Raw genomic sequence first — 15,159 nt, 5'->3', positions numbered from 1 at the left:
GAGATAACATGGTGAAATAAAAATAAAACATTCCTTATTATTGTTTTACAATTCTAATAAATGCCTTATTTTGTGCGAAATGTCATTACACAACACACACACACACTATATACTGTATATATATACTGTGCATTTTATATTTATATTTTTTACTGCTATTTACTGCTATTTAATTTTATTGCTTTTCTATTATATTATTCTATTCTATTATTTTATTCTATTGCTTCTGTATGTATGCTGCTGTGGCGAAAAATGTTTCCCCCCCTCGGGGATTAATAAAGTAAATACCTACCTACCGATGTGGTTGGTGTGTGTGTCATATTTCCCGACAGGCCCGTGAACGCAGCACCGGGGCCTCGCATTACTTGCCTCCACTTCCTGTTCAGCTCAGTCAGCTGTCACAATCTGAGCGGGCGAGAAGAGGCACCGACGCGCGAGGAGAGAAACACACACACACACACACACACACACCAAAAGAAAACACACGCGCGCGCACACACACACACACACACACACACACACACACAACCGGAGCTGAAAATGTCCAGTTTCTCCAACAAGTTCAACGGCTACACGATGACTCAGCTCAACGAGATCCTGGAGGACGACGACAAACTCTCGAAAATGGTTCAGGAGATGGACGAGGTACGTTGTTGTTGTTGTTGTTTAGCCGTTGGCTCTTTTTCTCGGTCACCGAGGAGGGTTTGATCTTTTTGTTTTTTTGTTCCCGTCTCCTTCCTCGAGCCCTTTTGTTGTTGCTTTCCCACACACACACACACACGCGCGCGCGCGCACGCGCACGCGGTTCGGGAGCGGAAACGCTCGCCTCGAATACCGGCTGGTTGTTTAACCGTAAATAAAGCTTTTTGTCAACCGAAGTTAAACATAAAAATAAAAATCGCTAACCTCGGGACGCAGCTTTGTCTTCAAGTTGTTGTTTTTTTACCACTCGAAGGATTCCCGGTTTGCGACATCGTTTCTTTCCAACCTCCCCCATTAAAAAAAAAAAAAAAAAAGAGAAACCTCGACTTCCCCAGACAACAAGAAGCTCGTCTGTGTTCCCTGATATGTGCGAACAATAAAACGTTTTAGTCATCTTTCATAATGTTGAGTCGTTATCCAGCGGAAAGGACGTGTTGTTTTTTAAATCGGTAGCCTCGCTTCCACACTTCGCACCAAAGTCCACTCATAAATACGCCAATTTAAGGATGATGCGTTTACTGGCACGGACAGACACGCAAGGAAAACGGTACTTGTCTTTATTATAGTTAATAATCTGTTCGGCAGCTCGTACGTCATTATAACAATCTCTCTTTGTTGTGATATGAAGATGAAAGCTAAATGAACTGGATTTCCTTTCAGTCTTTCAGTAAACGTGATTTAAAAAATCTGCATGTTTTGTGCGACCAAGTTGGCAAAGTAGCCAGAAACTGACACCTGCGACGATTAGTCGATTAATTCATTAGTTGATCGATAGGAAAGGACGAGTGATTAATCGCTTCCAAATCCGGTTTTTATTTTAGTGTAAAAAAAAAAAAAAAAGCTAAAATTCTGCCTTTTTTTTTTTAATTTTTAATTTTATTTTTAATTTCGAAAATAACTGACAGATAAATCCACAACAAACATAATTATATTGCAGCCCTACATTATTTACCGGCTCACAGCCGTCAGTGGTTCATACAACATGCTTAAAATGCCATATTGTAGAATAAATATAAATGCCAGACTTCCTTATCGACCAGTAAATACGACTTATATCGAGCTGCATGAGGCGTGTACAGTAATGTGAGCCAGCTGGCAGCGTAACATTAACTGACACATAGGCTCATATCTGTGTTGACTTTCCTCCAGCAGCACAAGGACTCAGCAAATCTCCGCCCAGAAAATTAACATGTACCTGCTTCTCATTGAATCCTTAAGTCTGACTGGCCTCACGTCTTCTTCTTTTTATTTTTTTATTTTTTTTAACCACAGACAGATATTTGGCTTCTCAAGAGAGGCAGATTAGCATTTTACACAGGATTGTGTGCTTCTGGTTACTTCCCATGCTGCTGCTGCTGTGTCCCAAATAGTTTCCTCCAGTGTGGGCTTTTAATCTACCTTAATGTCCCCCTGCTGAATCAGCCCCGCTGCTGGAAAAACTTTCCCACCGTGCACCTCCTCATCTCTCACTTTTGTGTTTTTTCTTTAACCAGTCAAGTGTAAAATCTTGAAGCTTTTCACACCACCACCACCTCCTCCTCCTCCTCCTCCTCCTCCTCCTCTTCCTCCTTTAGCCGAGACCTGGTCTGTAATTTAAAAAAAACATTAAACACACTTTATGTCAGGACTGAGCAATTCTTTTTTTCTCCGTCTGTTGTCATGGCGCTGGGGCTTTTGTTTTTTTCTCTCTCTCACTCCAGCAAATCTAATTTAAGCTCATTTTTGCGTAAGAGTGAGGGGAAAAAAACCATGATAAGGGGAAGAAATAAAAGGCCCTCCGTTCACAAAGCATCAGGAGCTGCAGCGTGAGCTACTGTACGTCAAATCGATCATAGCAGGAAGAAGAAAATATGTTGTGGTTTTATTATCCGATGAAAGCTCTGCTGCCAGTCGGCCGCTTGTTGTTGTTGTTGTTGTTGTTGTTGTTTGTTCTTTTGATCCACACCCTGTTCGATTGTCTCCACGGTTTAATTGTCCTCGTCTCGTAGGTAGCCGAGAGGGAGGGACTCGTTTCCCTGCAATGACTCTGCAGTTCAAGTTAAGATTGTGAGAAAGAAAGAAAGAAAGAAAGAAAGAAAGAAAGAAAGAAAGAAAGAAAGAAAGAAAGAAAGAAAGAAAGAAAGAAAGAAAAGTTGAGGACAAATCAGCAGAGCCGAAGGTGGACATGTCTGGGAAATGTTTTTTTTTTTGTCTCCTTTCTTTTATCAAAACAAAAGGGCAGGTGGGTGTCATGAGGCATCGAGTGGGAACCTGAGAAGTTATACAGCTGTATAGTGCACGGACACCACCCCCCCCTGATGCTTTGCTCTGGGAAATAATCTAGTCCCACTTTGAATAATGCAAAACAGCGCTCTCGAGAATTTGTTTGGTTTCATTGCCACGTTTTTTTTCCCACATGACTGGAACTTTAAAAAGATAAACATGTCGTACCCGTTGATTCATTAACCGAGACTTCGGCCCGAGGCAAGAACCTGTTCAAAAAGCTTCAGTGATATATATATATATATATATATTATTATTATGATTATTATTATTTTTTTAATTTTTTTATTATTATTATTATTATTAATTTTTTTTGTTAGGATCCAGTTTTCATGATGTTTTGGCTCCTTTTAAAGGTCCTATGTCGTTCAAAATCAGATTTTTAATTTATTTTATATATATATATAGCAGCTTTAGGTGCTCTATAAATACTGCGAAAGTGTCAAAACGCTCGGCACATGAAGAAACACGTTCAGTTTGTGACATCACAAACTCGGCTTCCTCGAGTTTGTGATGTCACAGTCTCACTCTTACGTCATATGTCCCAAGATCCCTCTGTCTAACTGAGAGAAAGAAAAAAAACAACCAGTTTGGTCATTTCGTCGTGTTGCTCGACAAAAGAGGCAAAACAACAACAAAAAAAACTGTCGGAAAAGAGTCGGCCAATCAGAAGAGAGCGTCTCTGATGTCGACTCACCTTGAAGAGACAGGTGCAAAAACAACTCGGTTCTTCGCAGAGCTCCGGAGAAAAAACTAAAAGCTTTAAGAGAGATTTATAACTATACAGAGATGTTTTTTTAATACTTAGATTGACATCACACAACGTGGCACAAATCCTTGACATTTTTTTTTCTATTATTAATTGATAGTAATTTGCTTTTATATAAATATAATGGCGAAGAATCGTGACCAGTTGATTCAGTTGTTGCTGAATGTTAAATGGGGTGAAATGAAACCACAACAGTGAGAAAAAAGTAAAAACTTGCATTTATTTGCTGATAGATTTATATAGTTTTAACATAGATATCCAGCAGTTATACACCCAAAAGTATGTTATAAGTACAGAGACATTTTCCAAATCTGTTTATTATTATTTATAACATTGTACATTTAAAAACTTCACCTCTCCGTTCGTCACTCGATTCTCGCTTCCTGCACAGATGTTTTTTTTTTGTTTGTTTTTTTAAATATGTGGCTGTGGTTGTGGTTACACATAAAAAAACAAAAGAAGAAAAGAGGAAACCACTGAATACGAAATGTGCTTTCAGTTTTGACAGTTTCTTGGCGTTGCCACGGCCGATCCGAATCTGGTTGTAGGTTTTTTTTTGATCTGTCACACCGTCTCTCCAAAAAGATTTGGGTCTGTAGGTCCTTCCAGACGAGCTCTTAACCTACATTTCCTGTGATTATTTCCAGCCTTTGTGGCGAGAGAGCGAAACGACGGAGAGCGTTTTTTTTTTTTTACCCTCCCCAAGCAAACAATTATATGTTCGCTTTGACGGAACAAGCCTGCAGTTATAAAACGGCTATTTAAAGGTCCGCTTCTTTTGAATGGGACAAAGTCCGACTCGGCGGAAAACGGTCAATTTAAGATGCAAAGTTTCATGGTAACGGACGCATTTAGCAGCTTCTCCTGCATGTTATGTTTGTTTTGAGTTTTTTATTTTTATTTTTGTTTTGAAGTTATTCTGTAATCGTGACCTCGCCGTTTGTGTATTTTTAGATTTTTTTGTTTTTTTTTTTTCCCCCGCATCTTTGTTCTCGCCCGGTGACGTTCGCGCACAAACAGAAATGTGATGTTAGAAAAATGAGTCATTTGAGAAGCAGCGGTGAGAGTTTGTCTTTTTTTTTCTTTTCAATCCACCGCCGTTCAACACGTTGTCGGGTTTGAAGAAAAAAAAACAACTAGTCATAATGATGTCTGTCTGCATTATCTTAGTTTAGTTTTTTTTAAATTTTTAAATAGCCTTAAATGTGGATTGTGGGGTTTGAAAGATGTGGTCCAACTCCGGCCATGTTGTCATATCCAGATTGATTTTTTTCGTAGCTTCCGAGTCTAAAAAAAGTATTCTGTAATACCGCTGACGGCCACTAGGGGTTATTTTTCTTGTTTTTTTTAAAAAGTTATTATGTTGTCAGCTAAACTTCTTAGCAGTTTTCCTGGCGGTCCATCTGGAAATATTCCCGTCATTTATTAGCTTCAAAAAGTGGCTATAGGTGGGCGGGGCTTAGTGTCCTTGTGGGAAGGGGGGGGTTCCAATCAAATGGACTCAGATCCACCGCTGGCTCCTCCCCCCCCCCCCCCCAGCTCGTCCAAATATGGTCACTTCCGGCTCCAAAACCGCTCCGAGCTAGCAAAGACGGGAACGGCCGAAAGAGTCAACCTCGAAGGCAGTTTACCAACCCAACGTGTAGCTGCGCGTACGTCGTTACCACGGCAACCCAAGCAGACGGGCCCGAGCCCAAATCCGATCCACTCGCTTGCAAATATAACAGTGCGGACGGTCTGTCCTGAAGACCTGATTTGAGAAACAAATTAGATGTTTACCTGCAGTCTTTGACTGCTTTTATCTCAACTGCTGTGTTTTAAATCTGTGTTGTTGTTTGTTTTTGTCGGTTACCCACAACCCCGCGGGAGTTCGACACTTTTAACTGTGCCGAAATGACGTCTTATTTATAATTTGAAGCACCGAATCACGTGACTTAAGTGTAAAGTAAGATGGAAAAAATGCCTTGTCGGTCTTGTTCTGTTTTTTTATTTTTTATTATTTTTTTTTTTATTAACCTCTTTTTAAGGCTTCGTGTTTTGGTCCTCCAGCCGACATGCAGCTTTTCCACAGACGTGTCAACGAGTCTCACCGCTTCCCTGTAATAAAATCACACGCCGCTGCCGCCCGGTAATGAAGCCGTGAAACTCTTCAGGATAAATTGTGGGTTTTTTAATGGATGAATAAGACGGGTTTAATACTGTATTTATGCCGAAGAGGTAATTAATTGAATACATAGTTAGAAGCGTCACACTTTACACCACGGGTACTTAATATGAAGATGGATTATGCGAGTAGATATCATGTTTTGACGTACCTGAATGTACATTCACATATTGAAGAAGAGCAGCGGTCCCGACGATAAAATTACTTTTACTGAGGTTTTTTGTTGTTGTTTTTTTTTGGTCGTGGAAATCACAACGGAAAGAAAAGGTGCCGATTTCCAACAGTTCTTTCAGCAGCTTGTCTTTTTCTAAAGATGTGAAGAAGTTTGTGGGAGTTGTGTGTGAAAACCCGGCAGTTTGTGCGATGATGATGATGATGATGATTCATAGTTAATAACCTCTACAGTAACTTTTTTTTTTTCCCTCCTAAGCAAACAATCTGTATTAATTGTCTGCTGTCTTTTTGTTTTTTTCCAGATGCAGGAGGTCCAGCAGAGCAAGGAGAGGACGCTGGTGAACAACCGGACCCTGGCCGAGCAGAACCTCACCCTGCAGCCCCGACTGGAGCGCCTGAAGGAGCAGCTCACCAAGCGCTACGGCAGCCTGCAGGAGAGCTTCGAGTCCTACCAGCTCCGCAAGTCCACCCTCGGTAGGACGCGCAGGAACATTTGTGCTCGATCGCGGGCGGCCTGAATTTTTAATGGCGCCTCGGCCTCCTTACGAAATTTATCCGTGAAGTCATCGAGAGCTGATACTTGAACAATCAAACGTGGGGCAGCGGGTGTAGTGTGTGTGTATATATACATACAAGTGTATATATACATACAAGTATATATACACACACGCCAAATCACAACCAGGTTTTTTTTTAACTCTTAATTACAGCCTCTGCATGCTTTTATTTTGAAAATACATCGGGATCGTATATGGTTTTTAAACACTTCCTGTGCCCACGTGATAATAACACATCGAACTGTATTGTTTTTAATTGGATCCCTGATTGCAAGTCTTTCCAGGGCACAACAACAACAAACAAACAATAAACAAATAAATTGGAATCGAACCGTGTCAACAAAGACAGAAAAGACAAACCGCAAAACTCAGAAAATAAGTTACGAAGTAGAAAATCGAGAGGAATTAAAATTGTCACGCAGCGGCTAAAAAAAGAAAATCGAAAACAATCGAATAAACAATAAATACAATAATATCTTTGTAAGATTCAACACATTTGAAGTCCTAATTGACAAAGAAAATGTAAATTAAAAAAAAAAAAATATTGTCATGTGTAAACGGAAAACGACAGTAAAACCTGAATTCAATTGTTATCTTGATTATTTGAGACCAACAGTTGAGAAACGTGGACAGAAGATGACGACCGGGACTTTTTATGACGACCTTTGACCTCCTCGGCCTGCCGGGATACGACACCATGAGATAAAAACCTTTCGATAAGGCTTTGATGACGTATCAATAAAATAAAATGGGATTAACTATTGTTTTTTATTATCTATGAACTAGTTCCCGATGTTAATGATTAAAATCAATGACTTCCCCAGTCGATTAAAAACATCAGCTAACAGTGAAAAATCTCACTAGTTTCTCCTCTTGGAGCCGCGACGATCAGGAGTTTAATTAATCAGTCAAATTGACAGAAATATTAAAAAAATAAAATAAAAAATAAAAAGTTTGTTACACAAAATGAGCAAAATCGATTTATTTCTAATAAACAAAGTTATTGATTCATTTTAAGAAAGTTACTGACAGCTTAGCAATAAAAAAAAAAATACGGTCGGTTTTATTATTTTTAATGAATTAATTATATCGTACGAGCGAGATAAGAAGCGGATCTTCAAATCAGAGAAGCTACGACAAATGTTTTTTATTTTGCTTGTAAAAAAAGAAATTACTTGAGAAAATGAGTGGATTCGTTCTCATGCGGTCGAAAACGAGTAGAAGAACTTCAGTTCGTGTTCATTATCACGTTTAATCGCTTCAGGTGGTTCCAGTTTTAAAATGCCGGTGATAATCGGTCGGTATGCCGCCGCCTCGCTCGTCATTGTTTACCGTCTCCGCGTGCACGCACGCCGATCGGACCCGTTGGACCGGTTCTTCACAGGTTTCCCGTCAATGACATCAGCGGCGGCCCGCTGCTCAGATCACGTGGTATCCGTGGTAACGCGTCGAGGCTTGTTTTTGGCCCCGCCGTCTCCCGGTGACGATATTCACACAGCTCGGTTTGTTGTTGGGCTTCTTTTTTTTGTTGTTGTTGTTTTTTTTCCGTTGTTGTCAGCAAGCGATGGCTTTTGTCAAATGTAGGTTACCCAGTGCCCTCCCCCTCCCCCTCCCCCTACCCCTCCTCCTCCACCCTCCTCCTCCTCCTCCTCCTAGTTGTGGATTTGCTGTAGAGCAGCTGGGGAAGGACGGTGGCGCTCGGAGCCGAGAGGAAACGTAGCCGTTTGACCCAGATGAAAGATGCAGCGGCAGTACAGTAGTGCTTTCTGTGTTTCAGTCAGACCACCAGCACACACACACACACACACACACACACACACACACACACACACACACACACACACACACACACACACACACACACACTTTTTTTTTTTTTTTTTTTGTCTTCCCCTCCTGGAAATGTGCGGCCTCCCCATTAACCTTCACTGTCCAGTCGGCTTTGGTGCACAGACTGTAGATAAAAGTGTTCGTAGCTTCAGGCTCTGAAAAATGAGGCCGAAGCTGCGATACCACCGAGGGCCACTAGAGGTCGTCTCACTGAAAGCCCGCGGCGCCGCAGACTCCCCGTTCGACTCCTCTCCTCAAATTCTCAGTCGATACAATTTTGTCCATCAGTTATCTCGGTGTTGTTGGCGAAAGTCAGTCCTTGTTATTAGTTTTCTGGAGGTCCATCTGAAAATAGTCCCGGCATTGTGCTGCCAGGCAAGCTGGTGTTCGACAGCCCCAGCAGGGGCGGGAGGGGGACCGGTGGATGATGGGACTGGCAGTCGGGGGGTGGGGGGGGGGACGTTAGAGAGGACAGAGAGGCTGGCCAAAATCCCCCTCCCACCCCACTTCCCTCTCCCTCCTCCGTCCCTCACACTCACAGCAGAGGTCGATGTGGATTCATTTACTTAAATGGCCGTCTCATGATCCCCCTCCCGGCCCGGACTGCGCTCGACGGGCTCTCTGACGCTCTTCAGCCGGAGAATCACAAGCTTTGTGTGGAAAGAGGAGCGACCGCTGATAAAACAAAGCAAAATAAAAGGAAAAAAAAAAAAAGCCCGAGAGATGGCGGACAGTCCGGGGCCGGCGGGAGTTCACCCTTTCTGTCAAAGCCCCTCTTGTGTTTTTGTTTTTCTATTTTGTATTAAACTGCGTCAGTTTTGGGGGAAATCTTGTGCCAAAAACATTCAGAGATAAATGTTGAGCCAGAAATTTCCGACCGCTCAGTTTCTGCTGACACAAATGTACCCAAACATTTTATATTTTTCAAGTCTACTGCTTTTTATATGATGCCAGTTTTGAGGTTCAGTTATTTTTAGATATATATACTTTTTTTTTTTACTTCTTGGCCTTTTGCTCACCGTGATGTTCATCACAGGAAACGGGCCTCCTTCCCCTCCGATGGTGTGTGTGTGTGTGTGTGTGTGTGTGTGTGTGTGTGTGTGTGTGTGTGTGTGTGTGTGTGTGTGTGTGTGTGTGTGTGTGTGTGTGTGTGTGTGGTCGCCAAGGCCGTTTCAAAGGCGTGTCTGAAAAAATCCTTCCTCTTTTTATCCGTCAACACTTTCCACATCAGTCTTCAAACAAGGGTCGTCGTTGTTGTCTTATCTTTTAACCGTAACGATACAAAAAATACGGTCGCCGCGGTAATTTTCCAGCTTTTCTCCCAGCGTGATAAAAATCGGTCGGAAACTTTTTTGAGCGCTGCTGTCTGTGTGGGAGGAAGAACGTGTTCGAGGCAGTAAATTCCTCGAGCGGCGCTGCAGGTGAAAGCTGCACCGGGCTGACGGGGGGGTAGGGGGGATGGGGCGGGGCCCCCCTTTTGTCAACACCTGACCTGGTTTCTTTTTCTTTCATTGGTGTTTTCTTCTTTTTGCCGTGCTGCACACTCTCAAGTCGCCGTCGCCTGTTTTGACCCTTTTTAACGCTTGCGTAACCCCCGGCAACCAGTCGGATTGGACTCCACGTGACGCCTCTTTAATATAGAAGACGTTATAGAACATCTGCAGTGTAAACCTTGACTCCACCACAGGCCTGTCAATCAAACAGACACGCCCCCTCCGAAAACACAGCTGTTTGAAGCTTATTTTCTAGATGATGACGGGATTATTTTCAGATGAACCGCCAGAAAACGAATAAGAAGGAGCGACTTCTGCCAACAAACACCGAGGGAACTCGTGGAGAAATTTCACGAGTGAAGTTGAATAGGAGTTTATGGAGCCGACCTCTGGTGGCACTCGGTGGTATTGCAGCTTAAGGCACTTCCACTTTCGGCCTCATTTTTCAGAGCCGGAAACTACGTCCACTTTTATAAACAGTCTACTGTTTGACGACAGAAATACTGCTACAAAAAAAAAAACCACCAAAAAAAACCTGGGTTTGATGTGCTCAAATAAATGAACCGGCCTAAATCTCGGTTCGCCAAGTCAGAAACACATCAGGTCGGACCGGAGTCTCGCTGTAATTAGAGATCCACCATGTCGTGTCTGGGCTCGGTGGAACGTTGGCAGGTTTACAGCGCCGCAGCGGGGATCAGTAACTAGTGCTGCGCCACTGGGCCCATTGTCCAGGGTGCTACTGCGTGTGCGTGTGTGCGTGTGTGCAGTTCGAGCTGGTGTTGACTTTCAGCCGTGCCCAGAAACACAAACGAAACTGTGTTCCACCCGTAGACACACCGAGCCACTTTCCCGTTGACTCAGTCAGACTTTGCGAGTTCACAGCAAACAGTGGAGGCGTCACGGCCGTGTGGACGAGAGCCGGCCTCGGGGCGGCGACCGGCACATCCTCTCGCACGTCCCGCCGCGGCGTTGTGTAACAAGCCTCGTTTAATACCTTGTTAGTATCGACGGAGTCATGTTGAGGAATTTCTTCTTCTTCTTCTTCTTCTTCTTCTTCTTCTTCTTCTTCTTCTTCTTCTTCTTCTTCTTCTTCTTCTTCTTCTTCTTCCGGTTAATTCGGGCATAGATCAGATCACACTCGACCCCGGATGCATCTTGTGTAGCTTCGAGCAGTGTGTGTGTGTGTGTGTGTGTGTGTGTGTGTGTGTGTGTGTGTGTGTGTGTGTGTGTGTGTGTGTGTGTGTGTGTGTGTGTGAATGTTACATAAGAATCTTGTGACCCCCCCCCCCCCACCCAATGTGTTGAAAAGATTGTGCAAAGGAGGTCAACTAGTCTCATTATATTCTCCATCAATGCATTTTTCTCCATCAGTTACCTCGGTGTTTGTTAGCTGAAGTCGCCCCGTCTTATTAGTTTTCTGGAGGTCCGTCTGAAAATAATCCCTCATTCATTACAAAACAAACTCCAAAAAGCTGCGGTTTTTTTTTTTTTTTTTTTTTTTTTGGGGGGGGGGGGTCTGTTTGATTGACTGTTTGATTGACAGGCCTGTGGTGCAGTGAGGTTACGGCTATCGGTGGGCGGGACGTAGCATCGTCGGGTTTCCAATCGGATCCAGTCAGATCCACCGCTCGCCCAAATATGGTCACTTCCTGCTCCTAAACCAATCTGAACTAGCAAAATTGCGCCGGCTTAAATCCGGACTCGTTGTTTTCCGTTTTGTCTGCAGGATCACATTTCAAGTACATTTATGTTCTTGAGTCCCGACGTGCCGCCAATCTTGGCGAGAGCGCTCGACGTTTTCTTTCTCCTTGTCTCGAGTTCAGGCAGAAAAATTAACAGTTTGTGTTGTCGTCCCTCCGTCTCGTTCTCCGACAGACCACAAGTCCGGGAACACCTCCCTGGACACGCTGCTGGCGCTGCTGCAGGCTGAAGGAGCCAAAATAGAAGAGGAGACGGAGGTAAGCCTTCTGCAGCTCTCTCCGTGGATGACCTCATGTAACCCCCCCCCCCTCCCACCCAGCTCAGTGATTCATATACCTGCTTTTCCAGTTAGCTGCTTGTCCTTTCCCGACAGAGGCCTCATTGTCCCGGACCTACAAACCCAAAGACATTTTTTTTCCCCATCCCTCTTGTAACTCCCTGTCCCGTCTGTGTTTTAGGCCGTAAATGAAAGTATTACGTTGGTAATGTTGCGTTCTACTTAAGTAATATCACATTTTATTATCTGCGTTCCTTTTGGCTTCATCTATTAAGAACAGTGTTAGAAAAAAAAACAACAACAACATAAACTTGATCAGTTGTAGGCCTTCATCATGTGTTGAATACGGGAGGAAAAAAACCACAAGCATCCACCCCCCCGCTAGTGGTAGATGGGTGTAACCACAAGTAAACCGGTCCCTAAATTAAACATCCAACTCCACAACAAACCACGTCGGCATCCTTAATAGATTATGAATCTTTTTTGCTTTTGAGGATGTTCATCGTCAGCTGTGTTACAGAAAAACAAAAAAATGTGATAACTTTTTGAGTGAACCACCATTTTACCTTTTGTTTCTCTGTATTATCTGGAATCAGCCCGCTTTAATAACGACCACAAATACAAGGTGTTATACAAGGAGTTTCCAAAGGGTATTACGCAACATCCTGGCTTGTATAAGACTTTATTATTAAAGGAATAAACAAGTGTCGGTATTTAACATGTGATGTTTCTTACTTTCACATTGTACATAGTTTTGAAGGTATGTGAAACCAGCCTGTTTGGTAAATACCAACCGTCCTGTTTAGCCCTGTTTAAAAAAAAAAAAAAATAAAAATGAGTTCAACCGCACAAAGAGACGGCTGTCGAAAACACTCGAGGCCAATAAAAGAAGTTGTCGAAACGACTTTGAACGTTTGTTTTCTGAGCGCCGTTTGTGCTGATTATAATTTTTGTTGTTGTTGTTGTTGTTGACATTTTACGGGAAGTAGTTAACGATCTTTTTACTCAACGTTCGGCCTCGAAACCGGTGAAGAAGGCGAACTCCTCGTTCACAACCCGTCTCTAAATCTCTCTTCCGTCCGACAGAACATGGCGGACTCCTTCCTGGACGGCGACGTGACCCTCGACCCGTTCATCGACGTCTACCAGAGCAAGAGGAAGCTGGCCCACCTGCGACGCGTGAAGATCGAGAAGCTGCAGGAGGTGGTGCTGAGGGGGGGGCGGTTCCCGCAGGCGTCGGTGCCTCCCTCTCGCTCTCAGGACGTCTCGGCGGCGGCGGCGGCCTCCCTCCTCGCCGAGGGCGACGGCAGCGACGGCTCGTCCCCGGTCGCCCAGCCCCGCAGGAAACCGCCTCCTCCCCCGTCCCAGCCGGCGCCGATTCTGATCCCGGCTCCGACCTCCGCCGCCGCCGCCGCCACCGCCACCGCCCCGCAGCCTTCCGTCTTCTACTCGGCGTCGCCGTACCCGCCGATCCCTCCCAGAACGGGGCAGCCCTTCCCCGCCGGCTACCCCAACCACTACCTCTCTCAGTACCCCCCCGCCCTGCCTCAGAGGCCCCCGCCTCGCATGGCCCCGCAGCCCGGCTTCATCATGCAGTAAAACAAAGAAAGAAAGGGAAAAAAAAACAACATGGTTTTTTTTTTTTTTTTTCATTTTTCATACCGGAGCTCCTCTGAGTTCAACCTTTTTTTTGTGTGTTTTTAAGACGTCGTCCGCCTTCTCGGATCGATCACAACGCGATAGAGAGAGAGGGGGGGGGCGGGGAGGAGGGAGGGCGAGAGGGGGAGGGGGGGGGTGGCGGTACCTGCACCTACCGGCTGGTCTGGTCACGTTCAGCTGAAGCAGATCTCCAATAACCTCCGTGGATTTTTCTCACTTCTCACACCTGACGACACTCCGGACCAATCGAATCAGTCAAAATCAAACAAAATAAAAAGACGTGACGAGATCGGGCCTCGAGTCCCGTTAACGGAAGAGCCCACCGCCGCCGGGGGGGGGGGGGACGAGACAGGACGGGACGGGTCGGTCGCTGAGCCCTCAGCCGGCACCTCAACCCCCCTCCCCCAACCTCCCTTCAAAACGTTGTCCCTCTTGTTATGGGACAATTAACGTCACTCCAACAATGAGTCATTTCCATCTGCAGCATACTAATTTACAGGTAATCTATATGCAAGCAAAGGAGAGACCCTAATTACTGTGCAGTTCTTCATGAAAACATCATTTCCCAGAATGCATTCAGGCGAAAAACTGCATCTATGCTGTGATTTTCTTCTTCTTTTTTCTTTTCTTTTTTTTTCTTTTAATTAGAAAATTCCAACAGAAAGGTACAAAATGCATATTTGAATCGCAGCATCTTCTTATGATAACAGTACTAATGGAGTTATGTTAAAGATAGACTGATTAACACGTGTAATATACAAAAAAAAGAAAAAAGGACGGGGTCGGTGCGTCGCCGCGATTTGTGGACTCCAGATCTGCCCGGTTCAAAGGCGGCCGACCCGGGTCGGCGTCCCGGGAGCGAAGAAAAAAAAAATTAAAAGGGGGCGGGGCTTTGGAGGAGGAGGAGGAGGAATCAGAACTGTCGGAACAGATTCGTAGCCTCGCCTTGAAATGAAGGACTTCATGTATAGCCATACAGTCCGCTGAAGACGTGTGTTGTTCTCTTGTGGGTTTCCTTGTTGAAATGCAACACTCCTTATTTTTGTTATTTTTGTTAATAATGATGTCTCGTCTTTAAAACAGCCTCGGATGGGATTAACAGTTCTTTGGATCTCACACAGTTTTTCTGTCACACTGAGCACCAAAGACGTCCCACATCAGTCTGTTTGTTTGTATTTGGTTTTTTTGTTTGTTTGTTTGTTTTTTTGTTATGGAAACCTTTTTAGTCGGACTATCCGTTTTTGTTCCCAACATATCTGTTCGTGATGTTGAGCTGAAAACACTCAATTTATTTTTGGGGTAAAACGAGCCAGATGTCTTCTTCTTCTTCTTCTTCTTCTTCTTCTTCTTCTTCTTCTTCTTCTTCTTCTTCTTCGAGAGGAACTCTTGAGGTGAAAATCTGTCTTTTGGGAGGAAACTTCTTCTTCTTCTGGTGCAATTTAAAAAAAAAAAAAAAAAAGAAAAAAAGAAAAATCACTTCTTTTTTTTCTTTTTTTTTTTTTCTCTCCTCCCGACTGCTGTCGCTGTGCACTGTTGAAGAGCCACGAGTGCCTACACACTTGAAGTGACGT

The 15,159-nt window shown here is 44.0% G+C and overlaps 1 protein-coding gene across 1 annotated transcript; it reads left to right on the top strand.

The window, feature by feature from the left end:
* Window positions 1-379: 379 nt before the first annotated feature.
* vps37ba (VPS37B subunit of ESCRT-I a) lies at window positions 380-14,924 on the top strand. Its single transcript, XM_069701536.1, has 4 exons — window positions 380-645; window positions 6,374-6,545; window positions 11,827-11,909; window positions 13,016-14,924. The coding sequence occupies exons 1-4, from the start codon at window positions 541-543 to the stop codon at window positions 13,526-13,528; spliced, it is 873 nt and encodes a 290-aa protein (XP_069557637.1). The 5' UTR covers window positions 380-540; the 3' UTR covers window positions 13,529-14,924.
* Window positions 14,925-15,159: the final 235 nt, after the last annotated feature.

Source organism: Brachyistius frenatus, unplaced genomic scaffold (genome assembly GCF_029030835.1).
Source record: "Brachyistius frenatus isolate BFR_SWC_R1_liver_20210118 unplaced genomic scaffold, ASM2903083v1 Contig_37, whole genome shotgun sequence".
In the NCBI taxonomy this organism is placed as follows: Eukaryota; Metazoa; Chordata; class Actinopteri; family Embiotocidae; genus Brachyistius; species Brachyistius frenatus.
Note: the sequence above shows the minus strand (reverse complement) of the source record. Positions and strands in the feature narration are given on the sequence as shown.

Excerpts from the sequence above, each read along its gene's own strand:
- vps37ba (XM_069701536.1), top strand. The coding sequence starts at position 541 with ATGTCCAGTTTCTCCAACAAGTTCAACGGCTACACGATGACTCAGCTC. Across the intron at positions 6,546-11,826 it reads GCTCCGCAAGTCCACCCTCG|ACCACAAGTCCGGGAACACC; the intron begins GTAGGACGCGCA and ends GTTCTCCGACAG. Across the intron at positions 11,910-13,015 it reads AAATAGAAGAGGAGACGGAG|AACATGGCGGACTCCTTCCT; the intron begins GTAAGCCTTCTG and ends TCCGTCCGACAG.